General features: G+C 31.5%; 1 protein-coding gene across 1 annotated transcript in view; it reads right to left on the bottom strand.

The window, feature by feature from the left end:
• Positions 1 to 18,388, bottom strand: part of LOC143226411 (glycine receptor subunit alpha-2-like) — a 107,745-nt gene that overhangs the window by 712 nt on the left and 88,645 nt on the right. Inside the window, exons 6-8 of the mRNA XM_076457345.1 lie at positions 14,672 to 14,754; positions 13,414 to 13,548; positions 2,513 to 2,892 (exon numbers count right to left, since the gene is read on the bottom strand). Of these exons, the coding sequence (XP_076313460.1) occupies positions 2,513 to 2,892; positions 13,414 to 13,548; positions 14,672 to 14,754 (598 nt within the window). The remainder of the gene's footprint in view (positions 1 to 2,512; positions 2,893 to 13,413; positions 13,549 to 14,671; positions 14,755 to 18,388) is intronic.

The following is an 18,388-nucleotide window of genomic DNA, read 5'->3' as shown; positions in this document are numbered from 1 at the left end:
AATATATTGGTCCATCATGGCTATTCTATCTCAACTAAATTTTTTAAATAAATAAATGTAAACAAAATTTTAAGACCAGTTCTTATCATTTATATAGTTATCAAGCTTTCTCTTAAACTCACTTAAATTTACTGCGTACAAAACATCCGAAGGCAACCCATTCCAAAGTCTAACTCCGCCTGTTAGAAAAATAAAACTGTCTTAGCTGAAGATGATTCCTACTCTGCCAAAAGTTATGTGTGTGTTCTTAAGTCGTATTATTCTCACTTTTAAGTGTGAAAAACGATGATACATCAACACTATCAGTTAATTCCCTTTACAGTCTTGAACCCTTCAATCAAATCCCCTCTAACTCTTCTTTTTTCAAGACAAAACAATTACAAAGATCTTAACCCCTCCATCTCAGACACCGTTCTAGTAAGCCTCCTCTGAATTATTTCTAACAATTCAATGTCCTTTCCAAGGTAAGGAGCACAATATTGAATACTCCAAACGTGACCTAACCAGTCATCACTAGCCCCTTTATATTGTATTCAGTATTTCTGAAAATACAACCTAGAATCGTATAAACTCTACCTCTAGCAACATCACACTACTTGGATGCCATAAAAGACTGATTAGCCATTATACCAAGATCCCTTTCTTTCATAACATTATTAAGGCTATTTCCATCCACGTGCATTATCTTGCATTTATTATAATTAAAATCCATCAGTCTTTTATTTGCCCAACACACTAAATTATCTTAATTTAAATTTAAGTAATTTAATGACACAGATGAAGAAATGGTCAATATATTACTTAAATTTGCAGATGGTATTAAGATCTTGAATGTTACTAGATGTAAAGAGAATGATTTAAAAAAAGAATTTAGATCAAAGAGAGCAAACGTTCTAAGACTAAGCCCTGAGGTACCCCATTTTACATGAACGTAAAACTGTTGTCCACCCTAGTGATTTTTTGTTACTTCGCTGATGACTAAGGTACAGAACCAAAAAGTCGTTCTTAAGTTGTTAAAACTAGGTATATGTATTGAATCAAAAGTACTGTACCTTTTTAGTAATGATATAATAATAATAATAAATTAAGATGGATTGAACGAGATAAGTTAATAACATTAATTAAATTTGCGCTTTTAGAGAGCGGTTGTAACTTAGTGAATATCGTTTTTCACTGTGAATGAAGGATCTTTGGTACACGTTTCATACATTACGGCAGTGGATGCGTTATAGATGTAACGATCAAACACCTTTATTTAATTAGAGTAGTCCAAAAGTTGTCGGTGAGCGCTGTTGAGTAGCTGCTTTCTTTCTTGTGCATATGTTCAGAATTAGGAATGGCTAGCGCAGATACCTCTGGGCCTGGCATGGCCAGGTGGTTAAGGCATTCGACTCGTAATCCGAGGGTCGCGGATTCGAATCCCCGTCACACCAAATATGCTCGCCCCTTCACCTGTGTGAGCTTTATAATGTGACGGTCAATCTCGCTATTCGTTGGTAAAAGAGTAACCCAAAAGTTGGCGGTGGGGGGGGGGGTGATAACTAGCTGCCTTCTCTCTAGTCTTACACTGCTAAATTAGGAACCGCTAGCGCAGATAGCCCTCGTGTAGCTTTGCCCAAAATTCAAAAACAAACAAACAGATTGCTCTTGGGTATCATAGTTCGAGCATCTGAAACAAATCAAATATATTTTTAAAATATTCACAACAGATTGGAGGATCCAAGTGCAGCGAAGACCAAAAAGGATAATTATGAGGCTCTTATGAGATTTCATTTGCTCCCTTCTATGGATTTTATTTTCGTAGTGAGAAAGTATTTTGTAGCAAGAAGTTAAAAACATGAAGAAAATAATAATTATTAAAATAAAATATTTTACACGTTGTGGTGTTTCTACAATATCCATTTGCCAGCAGTGTACCATTTCTTCTAAGAAATTTAATATGCATTATATATCTCTTTCTATTGTTTTGCTGTCAGACGTACGCTTCTGGATATAGTTTGCGTTAAAGTCAATGCCTCAGTAGTTCTGTTCTTTGTAGGATAAAAGAAGTGGTAGTTATATCAAAGAGTTTATTAAAAAACACATTTTGTATTGAAACAAGTCAACCGATTACTGCTGTGCTATACAATTTGAATATTTGAAACTATTAGTTTTATTCTTGTTAATGGTATTCTCTTGAACAGTTAAAATAATAAAGTCACTAAAATCAACTAACGGTTTAGGAAGTTTAACATAATACAAGAAGGGGTTATATCCTAAGAAACTGTGATACACTTGTTAATACAATCTTCTCTAATTTAAAAACATGAGATAAGTAAATAAGTTCATTATCTGTTTTTATTTATTATTGTGTTTTATTCACGGTCGTGACCTGAAGAAGGTCATTTTTTAATATTTACGAATTACCCTCCACTCACTCACGTAATAAAACATCTGAGTACTTTTAGCTTTCCAGAATATTCTGAAATGTTTATATGAACGTGTTTTTATTATTCTGAAGCATGTTACTAACCTTTGCCGAAAGAACGACGCTTCGTAAGTCCGTTTTTACTGGTTCGTTGTTATCACTGTCATCATCACCAGATATGATATTCACAACAGCGTACTCCATTAGTGAAGCAAATACAAAGACTGTACAAGACGACATGAAGATATCAATAGCTTTGATATAGGATACCGGTGGAAGTGACTTCTGCGACTGCGCATGTTGAGTCGATAGTGTTAGCAAACTAGTTACACAAAGTGTAACGCGAGCCGGCACAGCTTCTGGTTTGATCCAAAAGGAAATCCAAGACATGATGACAATCAAACAAGTAGGGATGTACGTGTGAAACATGTAATATCCTAGACGACGCTTTAACTTGAAGATTACTTTGATGCACGTGAAATTTCCTGTAAAATGGCCAAACAATAGAGTCGTAATTACTACATGTTGTTAAGGCAAACTTCAATATTGACTTACCTGCTAAAATGTATGAATGTTACAAATTTAATCATATTCCTTTAATAAGAAGGTTTCCAAAGAAAACTTAAGCCATAAACTTAAGCTTAAAGAAAGGAAAATCTAAAGCTAAGTAGTATGCGGCCTCAAGCTAATATTCTGTAAAATAATTTCGTCCAGATCCATTTAGCATGACAGATTAAATTTTTGATATTCCAAGTTAAAGTTTTCAAAACTGGAAGCCGTGGTCCCCAGGGATGGAGGTTCATAAAAGTATCTGGGGGCCGTAAGTAACCCACAATACTGATATAGTATTCAGTCAGAATGGAGAATCCTCTGTGGGTTTTCTGTTGAGAAATTTTGGAGGCTCTTATTGTAAGTAGCACTTGGTTACCAAACCACACAATTATTTAATATTTGTTAAGCAGAGATGAAGCAGAAATTCAAGAAACTGTCACGAAATGTTTAGTGGACAAAGAAACTTTATTAGCAAATCAACAGACACAAGGAATCAATTACGGGACAAGAACGGCTATACTCTTCGTCTGGACAAGAGAGGAACGACTTCACTTAACAAATACACAGAAATTATCTGAAGAAAAATCAAATTTCCTTAGAATTTTATCATAAACTCTTGAAGACCCAAAATACATCATCACGTAAAAGCTCCAAATGACAGAAAAAGGTTTGTTTGTTTTTGAATTTCGCACAAAGTTACTCGAGGGCTATCTGCGCTAGCCGTCCCTAATTTAGCAGTGTAAGACTAGAGGGAAGGCAGCTAGTCATCACCACCCACCGCCAACTTTTGGGCTACTGTTTTACAAACGAATAGTGGGATTGACCGTCACATTAATACGTCCTCACGGCTGAAAGGACGAGCATGTTTGGTGCGAAGGGGATTCTAACCCGCAACCCTCAGATTACGAGTCGCATGCCGTAACACGTTTGGCCATGCCGGACCCAATAGAAAAAGGAAACCAGACTTTTTATTTCTCCATTTTCACATATAACTAAAATGCTAGAAGACCCACTAAGTATAATTTAACGAATTGTCTGACAAATCAGTTAGTTGTGAAAAACAATACGTAAATTTTGAGCTAAGTTCTCAATTTCACAATACATTGTCGAAAGCCAAGGCTCAAGAGTTTTATCTTCGTGTAGTAAATTACTGGATAAATGTTTTATTGTATTGTGAGACTGGAGACAGTCTTACTTTTATATACTTATTGTATACTAATAAATGTTGATTTGTGTAATAATTATGGCGTTAAGAAATACTTAATATCAAGGTGTCTTACAAAAAGTTTTCTAGTGTCAAAGTGAATAGTCTGGCATTAGTAGGGCTGTAAAAATATTAAGCTGAGTTACATGTTTTAGTAAACTTAATGATTTTTATCGATTAAACACATTAGCTACTAAAGCATTCAGAACAAAATAAACATGATAAAAATAGAATTCGTTAGAGTTTTCTTTAACAAAAAGGAAAACCTTACTCAATTTTATCTACTTGTGGTTTTAAGTTAATTAAAACTTTCTTTCTATATTCACATTACTGTTTTCAATGTTTTATTTTATGTGGCTGTAACATACAATTATCTTAAAAGCTGTTTTGAAGCGCACTGTTTATAATGGCTTGGAATGATCCATACTAAGAACATAAGATCTCAGCAACAACTCTATGTTGGTTGTTTAATCAAGATGACCTATTAAACTTTGTATTCTGAACTTAACGTTTTTTGATTGGTCAGTGGTAATATTTCGAATTTACAGCGTTAAAACCTGGAGTTCGATAACCCGTGGTAGAAAGAACACAAAGTTGTTTTCTGCTAAAAACAAATCAAACGAGTGTCAGGATACAATATAATCAAAAGCTATCAAGAGAAGAATAATTATATAATGAGAAATCAGCAAGTCTGAGCATTTCAAATGGTAGATTTTCCGTCATAAGAGAACAATTTTCTTCATGTTTTATTTTTAATAAATGCAGTTGAAAAACTCCGAAATTTTAATTTTTAAATTGTAACATGTATTGTTGAAAACTTTATAGAATGACTAATATGAATTTTTTGTGTTAATTTACCTTTTTCTATTTATTCATTTAACCAAAAACAAATAACTCCATGATTTTTTTACAATTCTTTAAGTAATCTCTGAATAACTCCATTACATTTTCAAGCGTCATTTAAATAACTTTTGAATAATCTTGTTAAAATGTCCAGTGTTGTTTAAAATAGTCTCTTAATAACCCGTTAAGTTTTCTAGCATTATTTAAATAGTCTCTGAATAACACCATTACATTTTCTAACATTGTTTAAATAGTCTCTGAATAACACCGTTACATTTTCTAACATTGTTTAAATTGTCTCTGAATAACACCATTACATTTTCTAACATTGTTTAAATTGTCTCTGAATAACACCATTACATTTTCTAACATTGTTTAAATTGTCTCTGAATAACACCATTACATTTTCTAACATTGTTTAAATTGTCTCTGAATAACACCATTACATTTTCTAACATTGTTTAAATTGTCTCTGAATAACACCATTACATTTTCTAACATTGTTTAAATTGTCTCTGAATAACACCATTACATTTTCTAACATTGTTTAAATTGTCTCTGAATAACACCATTACATTTTCTAACGTGTTGAGGTAGTCTCTAAATGGCAGTTAAATTTTCTAGCGTTGTTTAAATAATTTCTGTACTTGCAAGCAATACGTATAAATTTCATACTCATGTCAAACTTTAAAATCTTAGTAAATTAAAGAAACAACAGAACATTTTATAAAAGGTCAACACCAGAAGTGTAATATTACATGCACTATCTTTCACTTTACCTGAACACGAAGCCAATATCAAAAGTGTAATATTGTTAGCAGTGTCTTTCATTCTATTTTAATTACAGGAAACCATTATAAAAATGCAATTTAATATTTTTCATTTTACGCAAACACGAGGCCGATAGTAAAGTGTAAAATTACATGTAGCGTCTTTCATCCTATTTTAATATGAATCCATTAGTAAAGTGTAATATTACATGTAGCGTCTTTCATTCTATTTTAATATGAATCCATTAGTAAAGTGTAATATTACATGTAGCGTCTTTCATCCTATTTTAATATGAATCCATTAGTAAAGTGTAATATTACATGTAGCGTTTTTCATTCTATTTTAATATGAACCCATTTGTAAAGTGTAATATTACATGTGGTGTCTTTCATCCTATTTTAATATGAATCCATTAGTAAAGTATAATATTACGTCAAGTATTTCAGCATTGTAATTAATACTGTTCACTTATGGTTAGTTATAATAGCTTAAAACTCTGTCTCAAAGGTTTCAAGTCAAGAAAATCAACTTTACTTTTCTAGGTTTAAATCTCTTAAGACAAAGTAGTTTCGACGGGTGTGATTATATTATTCCCTAAGCTCACAGAAAATCTCGTATCACAAGTAGATGAATAATTTATAATCGGCTCTTAAGTTTTCTTGATCTCGTCAAGACTCGACAAAAACTGAAAAGAAATGATTCGGGTTTATAAACATTGTACCAATTTCCTGCTGTTCTAGACACAAGTCTGAATTGTCTTTATTTGGAAGTGGCTGATCATTCAAAGGAGACAACATTCTGCCCTTAAACATAAGGGACTGAATCTCCGAAGATTCATCATACAGAAAGAAGATATTTTTAAACAGCTTATCCACCATTGTTTGGTGGCCTCATTTCCTTTGTTTCGCATCTACGTTTTGGTATCTAAACTAAAAAAAAAAACAATTTGGTGAATAAATTGTTATAATAGTTTGAAAAACAACAACAACAACAATGAGTACTGGGTTTGTAGTGCGAAACATTAGCAATGTAAAGATTTATACCGATTTCTCCTACAATAATGTTTTATCATAAATCGAACCGATAAAGGTAAATCGTTTTTCCACATTTTTCTATATTAAATGTAATAGTTCTAGTATTTTGTTAAAAAAGATCTAAATTCGAATTTACAGTCAGTAGTTTTACAAACTAACAAGTGTCTCAAAAAAACATGAAAGTAGTTTTACAAACTAACAAGTGTGTCATATAAAAAACAAGAAAGTAGTTTTACAAACTAACAAGTGTGTCACATAAAAACAAGAAAGTAGTTTTACAAAGTAACAAGTGTGTCACATAAAAAACAAGAAAGTGGTGTTACAAACTAACAAGTGTGTCACATAAAAAAAGAAAGTAGTTTTACAAACTAACAAGTGTGTCACATAAAAAACAAGAAAGTAGTTTTACAAACTAACAAGTGTGTCACATAAAAACATGAAAGTGGTGTTACAAACTAACAAGTGTGTCACATAAAAAAAGAAAGTAGTTTTACAAACTAACAAGTGTGTCACATAAAAAACAAGAAAGTAGTTTTACAAACAAACAGGTGTGTCACATAAAAAACAAGAAAATAGTTTTACAAACTAACAAGTGTGTCACATAAAAAACAAGAAACTAGTGTTACAAACTAACAAGTGTGTCACATAAAAACAAGAAAGTAGTTTTACAAACTAACAGGTGTGTCACATAAAAAACAAGAAAATAGTCTTACAAACTAACAAGTGTGTCAGATAAAAAACAAGAAAGTAGTTTTACAAACTAACAAGTGTGTCACATAAAAAAGAAAGTAGTTTTACAAACTAACAAGTGTGTCACATAAAAAACAAGAAACTAGTGTTACAAAGTAACAAGTGTGTCACATAAAAAACAAGAAAGTGGTGTTACAAACTAACAAGTGTGTCACATAAAAAAGAAAGTAGTTTTACAAACTAACAAGTGTGTCACATAAAAACATGAAAGTGGTGTTACAAACTAATAAGTGTGTCACATAAAAACAAGAAAATAGTCTTACAAACTAACAAGTGTGTCACATAAAAACAAGAAAGTAGTTTTACAAAGTAACAAGTGTGTCACATAAAAAACAAGAAAGTGGTGTTACAAACTAACAAGTGTGTCACATAAAAAACAAGAAAGTAGTTTTACAAACTAACAAGGGTGTCACATAAAAAACAAGAAACTAGTGTTACAAACTAACAAGTGTGTCACATAAAAACAAGAAAGTAGTCTTACAAACTAACAAGTGTGTCATATAAAAACAAGAAAGTAGTTTTACAAACTAACAAATGTGTCACATAAAAACAAGAAAGTAGTTTTACAAACTAAAAAGTGTGTCACATAAAAACATGAAAGTGTCACATAAAAACATGAAAGTGGTGTTACAAACTAACAAGTGTGTCACATAAAAAAGAAAGTAGTTTTACAAACTAACAAGTGTGTCACATAAAAAACAAGAAAGTAGTTTTACAAACTAAAAAGTGTGTCACATAAAAACATGAAAGTGGTGTTACAAACTAACAAGTGTGTCACATAAAAAAGAAAGTAGTTTTACAAACTAACAAGTGTGTCACATAAAAACAAGAAAGTAGTTTTACAAACTAACAAGTGTGTCACATAAAAAACTAGAAAGTGGTGTTACAAAGTAACAAGTGTGTCACATAAAAACAAGAAAGTCGTTTTACAAACTAACAAGTGTGTCACATAAAAACAAGAAAGTAGTTTTACAAACTAAGAGGTGTGTCACATAAAAACAAGAAAGTCGTTTTACAAACTAACAAGTGTGTCACATAAAAAACAAGAAACTAGTGTTACAAATTAACAAGTGTGTCACATAAAAATCAAGAACGTAGTTTTACAAACTATCAAGTGTCACATAAAAACAAGAAAGTCGTTTTACAAACTAACAAGTGTGTCACATAAAAAACAAGAAACTAGTGTTACAAACTAACAAGTGTGTCATATAAAAACAAGAAACTAGTGTTACAAACTAACGAGTGTGTCATATAAAAACAAGAAACTAGTGTTACAAACTAACGAGTGTGTCACATAAAAACAAGAAAGTAGTTTTACAAACTAACAAGTATGTCACATAAAAAACAAGAAAGTAGTTTTACAAACTAACAGGTGTGTCACATAAAAACAAGAAAGTAGTGTTACAAACTAACAAGTGTGTCACATAAAAATTAAGAACGTAGTTTTACAAACTAACAAGTGTCACATAAAAACAAGAAAGTCGTTTTACAAACTAACAAGTGTGTCACATAAAAACAAGAAACTAGTGTTACAAATTAACAAGTGTGTCACATAAAAACAAGAAAGTAGTTTTACAAACTAACAAGTGTGTCACATAAAAACAAGAAAATAGTTTTACAAACTGACAAGTGTGTCACATAAAAACAAGAAAGTGGTGTTACAAACTAACAAGTGTGTCACATAAAAAGAAAGTAGTTTTACAAACTAACAAGTGTGTCACATAAAAAACAAGAAAGTAGTTTTACAAACTAACAAGTGTGTCACATAAAAAACAAGAAAGTAGTTTTACAAACTAACAGGTGTGTCACATAAAAAACAAGAAAATAGTTTTACAAACTAACAAGTGTGTCACATAAAAAACAAGAAACTAGTGTTACAAATTAACAAGTGTGTCACATAAAAACAAGAAAGTAGTTTTACAAACTAACAAGTGTGTCACATAAGAAACAAGAAAGTAGTTTTACAAACTAACAGGTGTGTCACATAAAAATCAAGAACGTAGTTTTACAAACTAACAAGTGTCACATAAAAACAAGAAAGTCGTTTTACAAACTAACAAGTGTGTCACATAAAAACAAGAAACTAGTGTTACAAATTAACAAGTGTGTCACATAAAAACAAGAAAGTAGTTTTACAAACTAACAAGTGTGTCACATAAAAACAAGAAAATAGTTTTACAAACTGACAAGTGTGTCACATAAAAACAAGAAAGTGGTGTTACAAACTAACAAGTGTGTCACATAAAAAGAAAGTAGTTTTACAAACTAACAAGTGTGTCACATAAAAAACAAGAAAGTAGTTTTACAAACTAACAAGTGTGTCACATAAAAAACAAGAAAGTAGTTTTACAAACTACCAGGTGTGTCACATAAAAAACAAGAAAATAGTTTTACAAACTAACAAGTGTGTCACATAAAAAACAAGAAACTAGTGTTACAAATTAACAAGTGTGTCACATAAAAATCAAGAACGTAGTTTTACAAACTATCAAGTGTCACATAAAAACAAGAAAGTAGTTTTACAAACTAACAGGTGTGTCACATAAAAACAAGAAAGTAGTGTTACAAACTAACAAGTGTGTCACATAAAAATCAAGAACGTAGTTTTACAAACTAACAAGTGTCACATAAAAACAAGAAAGTCGTTTTACAAACTAACAAGTGTGTCACATAAAAACAAGAAACTAGTGTTACAAATTAACAAGTGTGTCACATAAAAACAAGAAAGTAGTTTTACAAACTAACAAGTGTGTCACATAAAAACAAGAAAATAGTTTTACAAACTGACAAGTGTGTCACATAAAAACAAGAAAGTGGTGTTACAAACTAACAAGTGTGTCACATAAAAAGAAAGTAGTTTTACAAACTAACAAGTGTGTCACATAAAAACAAGAAAGTAGTTTTACAAACTAACAAGTGTGTCACATAAAAAACAAGAAAGTAGTTTTACAAACTACCAGGTGTGTCACATAAAAAACAAGAAAATAGTTTTACAAACTAACAAGTGTGTCACATAAAAAACAAGAAACTAGTGTTACAAATTAACAAGTGTGTCACATAAAAACAAGAAAGTAGTTTTACAAACTAACAAGTGTGTCACATAAGAAACAAGAAAGTAGTTTTACAAACTAACAGGTGTGTCACATAAAAACAAGAAAGTCGTTTTACAAACTAACAAGTGTGTCACATAAAAAACAAGAAACTAGTGTTACAAATTAACAAGTGTGTCACATAAAAATCAAGAACGTAGTTTTACAAACTATCAAGTGTCACATAAAAACAAGAAAGTCGTTTTACAAACTAACAAGTGTGTCACATAAAAAACAAGGAAATAGTTTTACAAACTAACAAGTGTGTCACATAAAAAACAAGAAACTAGTGTTACAAATTAACAAGTGTGTCACATAAAAACAAGAAAGTAGTTTCACAAACTAACAAGTGTGCCACATAAAAACAAGAAAGTAGTTTTACAAACTAACAAGTGTGTCACTTAAAAACAAGAAAGTGGTGTTACAAACTAACAAGTGTGTCACATAAAAAGAAAGTAGTTTTACAAACTAACAAGTGTGTCACATAAAAAACAAGAAAGTAGTTTTACAAACTAACAGGTGTGTCACTTAAAAACAAGAAAGTAGTGTTACAAACTAACAAGTGTGTCACATAAAAATCAAGATCGTAGTTTTACAAACTAACAAGTGTCACATAAAAACAAGAAAGTCGTTTTACAAACTAACAAGTGTGTCACATAAAAAACAAGAAACTAGTGTTACAAATTAACAAGTGTGTCACATAAAAAGAAGAAAGTCGTTTTACAAACTAACAAGTGTGTCACATAAAAAACAAGAAAGTAGTTTTACAAACTAACAGGTGTGTCACATAAAAACAAGAAAGTCGTTTTACAAACTAACAAGTGTGTCACATAAAAAACAAGAAACTAGTGTTACAAATTAACAAGTGTGTCACATAAAAATCAAGAACGTAGTTTTACAAACTATCAAGTGTCACATAAAAACAAGAAAGTCGTTTTACAAACTAACAAGTGTGTCACATAAAAAACAAGAAACTAGTGTTACAAACTAACAAGTGTGTCATATAAAAACAAGAAACTAGTGTTACAAACTAACAAGTGTGTCACATAAAAACAAGAAAGTAGTTTTACAAACTAACAAGTGTGTCACATAAAAAACAAGAAAGTGGTGTTACAAACTAACAAGTGTGTCACATAAAAAGAAAGTAGTTTTACAAACTAACAAGTGTGTCACATAAAAAACAAGAAAGTAGTTTTACAAACTAACAGGTGTGTCACATAAAAACAAGAAAATAGTTTTATAAACTAACAAGTGTGTCACATAAAAAACAAGAAACTAGTGTTACAAACTAACAAGTGTGTCACATAAAAACAAGAAAGTAGTTTTACAAACTAACGAGTGTGTCACATAAAAACAAGAAAGTAGTTTTACAAACTAACAAGTGTGTCACATAAAAAACAAGAAAATAGTTTTATAAACTAACAAGTGTGTCACATAAAAACAAGAAAGTAGTTTTATAAACTAACAAGTGTGTGACATAAAAACAAGAAAGTAGTGTTACAAACTAACAAGTGTGTCACATAAAAATCAAGAAAGTAGTGTTACAAACTAACAAGTGTGTCACATAAAAATCAAGAACGTAGTTTTACAAACTAACAAGTGTGTCACATAAAAAAACAAAGAAAAAGGGATATGCACTCCAATTAAGAATAGGAGAAAGACTTAACTGGTTTAGGTTTTGGTTATAATTTATAAGTGGGAAAAGTGTCCGTAATAATTAATGTTTTCATTTGTAGCAAGTTCCTTTATGGGAAGGTTGAGGGTTCCAGTGATAAAACATGTATTCAAGAATTGTCAGCCCATTGTTGCCCTCGCACGACAGCGAGTGTATTTTTCACTCTTGTGTGTGTACGTCAACAGTATAATTGAAAAAGTGTGCGTCTGATTTGGAGCGCATTTCGTACAAAGATCGTTACCAAAATAAACAGATGATTTCATTGTTTAATTTTGGATTAATAATATGTCAAATATTCAGGTGACACTGAAGATAAACGACACAACTCGAAAAGATGTCGTCTGATTTTCATCCATTTTTGGCCTGGCATGGCCGAGCGCGTAAGGCGTGCGACTCGTAATCCGAGGGTCGCGGGTTCGCGCCCGCGTCGCGCTAAACATGCTCGCCCTACCAGCCGTGGGGGTGTATAATGTGACGGTCAATCCCACTATTCGTTGGTAAAAGAGTAGCCCAAGAGTTGGCGGTGGGTGGTGATGACTAGCTGCCTTCCCTCTAGTCTTACACTGCTAAATTAGGGACGGCTAGCACAGATAGCCCTCGAGTAGCTTTGTGCGAAATTCCAAAGCAAACAAAATCATCCATTTTTTTACAACTGCGTGTTCGACCAACTGATTACCTTTTAGTGAATGTATCTTAACACGTAAGCCTAAAGTTATGAAAATTAGAAGCTGTTAGATGTATGTTTTTGGTTTGATACTACAAAAGTAAAAACACGTCGTGGGGTGTGTTTTGCACTCTCAGAGTGACATTCAAGGTTTGAATGTAATAAAAAAATTTGGTTCGTCAATCGAACCTTAGTCTTAAAGTTCATAATTGCTAATAAACACAATAAGCTAAGTTTGTAGATGAAGTCGTAGGATAAAATTATGTAGAAACGCAAAAGATTTTCGGTAATGGATAGAAGCAACACGTGCACGTATGATATATCATCACTTTCTGGAGTTCTGAGGAAACTGCAAAACTGAATGGTTTATTTCCCAAGTGTCTTACTTTAGTGAAGAAATTTATAAGACATTATCTGAACTCACCTGTAGAGTACACCTGAGTACAGTCTCCTAGTTTGGTTTCCACTAGATAATGCTGTGGTAACTCAATTGAGTCGTCCACTACTAGTGGCACCTCTTCTTCCCAGTCAAAGACTAGATCATCAGTAGTATACGACACTGAAATATAATACAGAAAAAAACAGTTAGCTTATCAGTAGTATACGATACTGAAATACATTATAGGGTAAAACAACTAGATTCTATAAAACATAATCTGTGTCGTGTGTGAAAAGTTGACAGCTCTGTAAACAAGGAACTCTTAAAAATAGACATAAACAAAACCGAAATATGTGATTAACGTTTCAGTCGGATTGTCTGGAAGAAACGTTGACGACACATTGTTTTTCTGCTGTAGTGAGTTAAATCATTTCTTTTACAATTTTCACTTTCAGGCAGACTGTTTTCCTAACTACATATTTATATGTAGTTACGTAAACGTATTTGGCGTTATTTCTATAATATTTTGCATTACCACATTATATCCTTTAATTTTATAAAACACACAGCTACATTTCGGATTACTACTTTGATTGTGTGAGAACATTAAATACATTACCGTTTAGGTTTTCCTATGTTCAGGCGAGCTGAGTCCATGTAGAGCACACGCTAACTGTAACTACACTTTAATGACAATGTGTTTAATTTATCATTGTGTGTTGGGCGTTTATAAAGGCAGGATTAAACGCTGTAATTAATCTTTCTTTTGTTAACATTTACAGAACGTGGTTGTCCCTCTATTACAGCCTTCTCTCGGTAATAAGTATATAACATAGAATGAAATTTAAAATATCGTCATTTAGTCAAATACTGACAGATAATTATGCAAATAAGTTTCAAAATAATAAAAATATATAGAAAGAAGTAAGTTACATGTAAATCCCTTAGATTATTGGGTAGGTAATGCTTTAATTTAATTAATCTAAACTTTCCTTTATTTCTATGCTAACAAAACTGTGATCTGAGTAGCAGTAGAAAACAGTTACATTTTAAACCAATGAGATCCTCCCATTTCATTTTATTTTCGGTTTCGAAAATAAGAAACAACATATTTTGTTAAAACATGTTTTTCCGTGTTCATATGCACGGAACCATGAAAGGTTTTCTCAAGTAATTTTTACTTGAAAACTTCCGAGCCTCTGCTGGCCCGATCTAGATAGTAATTACATTCGTAGACCTAGAAAGACTCGTCAGAGTTAAAACTTTTTAAAATAAAACTTCAGCAAAAAAAGATTGAACTTACAGCTTTCAATTTTTAAGGTGCATATTTGGGTGTCGTGGGGATAAGTTTCGAACTTCATAGCACAAGATAGGAGAAGCGTTAGCCTGGAACATTCAAAATAAAAACATTATGAATACGAACAAGAAAAGATACTCGTCACATGAATACACTAAAAACTGAGCTACAATAGATCATCTACAGAGCTTTTGCAACTCTATATCGTATCTTTTTTTTTAAAATAGCACTCGATATGCAACAAATGGCGTCCAGTCTTTGTTAATTACGGATTAACTCAACTGTAGTTTGAGTCAGTTTGTAGTCAGAGCTCTGAAGAAATAGATGACTGCATTGTTATTGTTTAGAATAACTCAAGTTACGAAAAATAACAAAAGGTTATTTGTAATTACTGCACTATTCATAACAATGTTGAAGGTACACATAGAGCAACATTCGTTGAAAGTGTTTTAAAATTCCAGTTTACGTAATCATTACATGAATCATTTATGTACATCAATCATGATCCGAACATTGTGTCAGTTCTCTACCACCATAGTCATTATGTCTGCTGGATGATTTAGATGACGAAATACTGCCTAAAAAACAAAGTGCTAAACTTGAACTGATATAAATTAAATCGAACAGTTAATTACAAGACTCGATCTTTGGAGTTTCTGATATTCAAAGAATCTCAAGCAACAATCGTGGATAATTGGAACACTATTGTCGAGTAGCACTAAAGAGCTATTTATAAAACAAACATTTCACGAAAGAGTTCTACAGTTAAAAACAATATATATATACACAATTGTATATAATTAATCATGTATGTATTCAAATTTCGAAGAACATAAAAAAAGCACAAGAGAAAGATAACTATGGATATAGCACCCAAACTATATTAGTTTTAATTTCGCGCAAAGCTGCACGAGGGCTATCTGCGCTAGCCGTCCCTAATTTAGCAGTGTAAGACTATAGAGAAGGCAGCTAGTCATCACCACTCACCGCCAACTCTGGACTATTCTTTTACCAACGAATAATTGGATTGACCGTCACATTATAACGTCACCCTGGCTGAAAGGGCGAGCATGTTTGGTGTGACGGGGATTCGAACCCGCAATCCTCAGAGTGCCTTAACCACCTGGCCATGCCAGGCCGAAATATATTGAAGATGCCTCGTTTCTAGAAGTTAACTCCAAATCACAAGCGAGAAATTGATATGTAAGCAACTGCAGAAGAATAACCAAAAGGAATAATCCCAAAGCTGGTTCACCATTCATTAACCTCCACTGGTTAAGGCTATTTTAATGATTCCATAATACAACGTTTTAAAAAAATCAGAAAAATAACATAAATTAAATTACACATAAGTCTTAAATCAGATAATAGACCCATCCAACATGCAGTGACTCAATGTAAACATTATAGTAGTATTGTGGAGCTACGCTATTAATTTGTATAGTTTAAAATATAAAATCTGTAATGAGTATTAAAGAGTTGATGCTAAGACCACGAACCGTTCGTGGTAAATAATAATTTATCTTGTGTTCTTATGGGTTAAATTAAGGCCTTACAAGTTTGTTTTTTTTTACTTCTGCAGCTTAGGAGTTAATTTAATGTCCCCAACGCCTTTTAGGTGTTGTTTATAGAATTAACTTTCTCTAAGTTTACACCCTTTTCATCTGTTCTGCAACTGGTGTAAATTTTCAGTTGAAACTCAAAAGTTTAAGATTATATATGTATCTGTGGGCTGAAATTAACATAAGTGATGAAAAACATAAGCTATTATTATCTTATTTTAATACTTTTAAGGGGAGAGAATATCACGTATTACCATAAGTTTGTTTAATTTTAATTATGTTTTACTGACGTAAACGATGCATGGTAGCATATGCCATAGAATACAAAATACTTATAACTTTATTCACTATTAATAAACATGACAATGTTAAAATGAAAGTCAACCAGTTTCTTGTCACACATATTTTGAAATAAATTCTTTCTCCTGAATACTACGCTACCAACAGAAAAACCAATCAACTTATTAACAATTACGTCTGGAATAAACACTACACTACTAACACCAAAATCAAGCATTTTTTAATAATTAAGTCTGAAATAAACACTGCACTACTAACACAAAAATCAATCAACTTATTAAGAACTAAGTCTGAAATAAACACTGCACTACTAACACAAAAATCAATCAACTTATTAAGAATTATGTCTGGAATAAATACTACATTACTAACACAAAAATCAAGCAACTTATTAAGAACTGAGTCCGAAATAAACAATGCACTAGTAATAACAAAATCAATCAACTTATTAAGAACTAAGTCCGAAATAAACACTGCACTACTAACAACAAAATCAATCAGCTTATTAAGAACTAAGTCTGAAATAAACACTGCACTACTAACACAAAAATCAATCAACTTATTAAGAATTACGTCTGAAATAAATACTACATTACTAACACAAAAATCAATCAACTTATTAAGAACTAAGTCCGAAATAAACACTGCACTACTAACACCAAAATCAATCAACTTATTAAGAACTAAGTCCGAAATAAACACTGTACTACTAACAACAAAATCAATCAACTTATTAAGAACTAAGTCTGAAATAAACACTGCACTACTAACACAAAAATCAATCAACTTATTAAGAATTACGTCTGGAATAAATACTACCTTACTAACACAAAAATCAATCAACTTATTAAGAATTACGTCTGGAATAAATACTACCTTACTAACACAAAAATCAATCAACTTATTAAGAATTACGTCTGGAATAAATACTACCTTACTAACACAAAAATCAAGCAACTTATTAAGAATTACATCTGGAATAAATACTACCTTACTAACACAAAAATCAATCAACTTATTAAGAATTACGTCTGGAATAAATACTACCTTACTAACACAAAAATCAAGCAACTTATTAAGAATTACGTCTGGAATAAATACTACCTTACTAACACAAAAAGCAATCAACTTATTAAGAATTACGTCTGGAATAAATACTACCTTACTAACACAAAAATCAATCAACTTATTAAGAATTACGTCTGGAATAAATACTACCTTACTAACACAAAAATCAATCAACTTATTAAGAATTACGTCTGGAATAACTCCTGCTTTTTCACTAATCTTTCGTACTATTACCTTTTATCATCGGAAATATTTTGTTTTTCAAGTTGTTTTGCACAGTAAAGGGAAATTAAAAACGTAAAATCTGAATCTAATGAGGTTCGTGCAAGACTGACTATCTTACATCAAGTAACCCTTAACCTTCCACACTTCTTGTAGAGTAAGAAGGATAACTTGTGATCAGTTTCGTTACCCAGTTTAATAACATATTTCTTTATTAGCTAAATGAGTTACGTAGATTTAATTGATCCAGTTGTTGTACTTAAATACGAAATATTAAATAAAGTTAACAATAAGTAACCTAGAATGATTTTAAAGTATCGTCTTACATCCAAGAAAATGTTTGAACTTAACGGTGATAGCTCACCAAACTGCATAGTAGGTTAGTATATGATGCGATGTTGTATACTTATTTTTACGTAATGCACTGCGGTGAAAGAAATATGAGGTAACTTCACGACACTTTGAGAAAAAAGTTACAACTTGGATCCTGATAACTGACGATATCTTATATGAAATAGAAATGAAATGCTTCAGTTTTATCGTTGTTTTAGCTTCTTATTAAAGGTTCACG

The sequence above is a fragment of the Tachypleus tridentatus genome, chromosome 9, assembly GCF_004210375.1.
Source record: "Tachypleus tridentatus isolate NWPU-2018 chromosome 9, ASM421037v1, whole genome shotgun sequence".
Classification (NCBI taxonomy): domain Eukaryota; kingdom Metazoa; phylum Arthropoda; class Merostomata; order Xiphosura; family Limulidae; genus Tachypleus; species Tachypleus tridentatus.
This window is presented reverse-complemented; position numbering and strand designations above follow the sequence as displayed.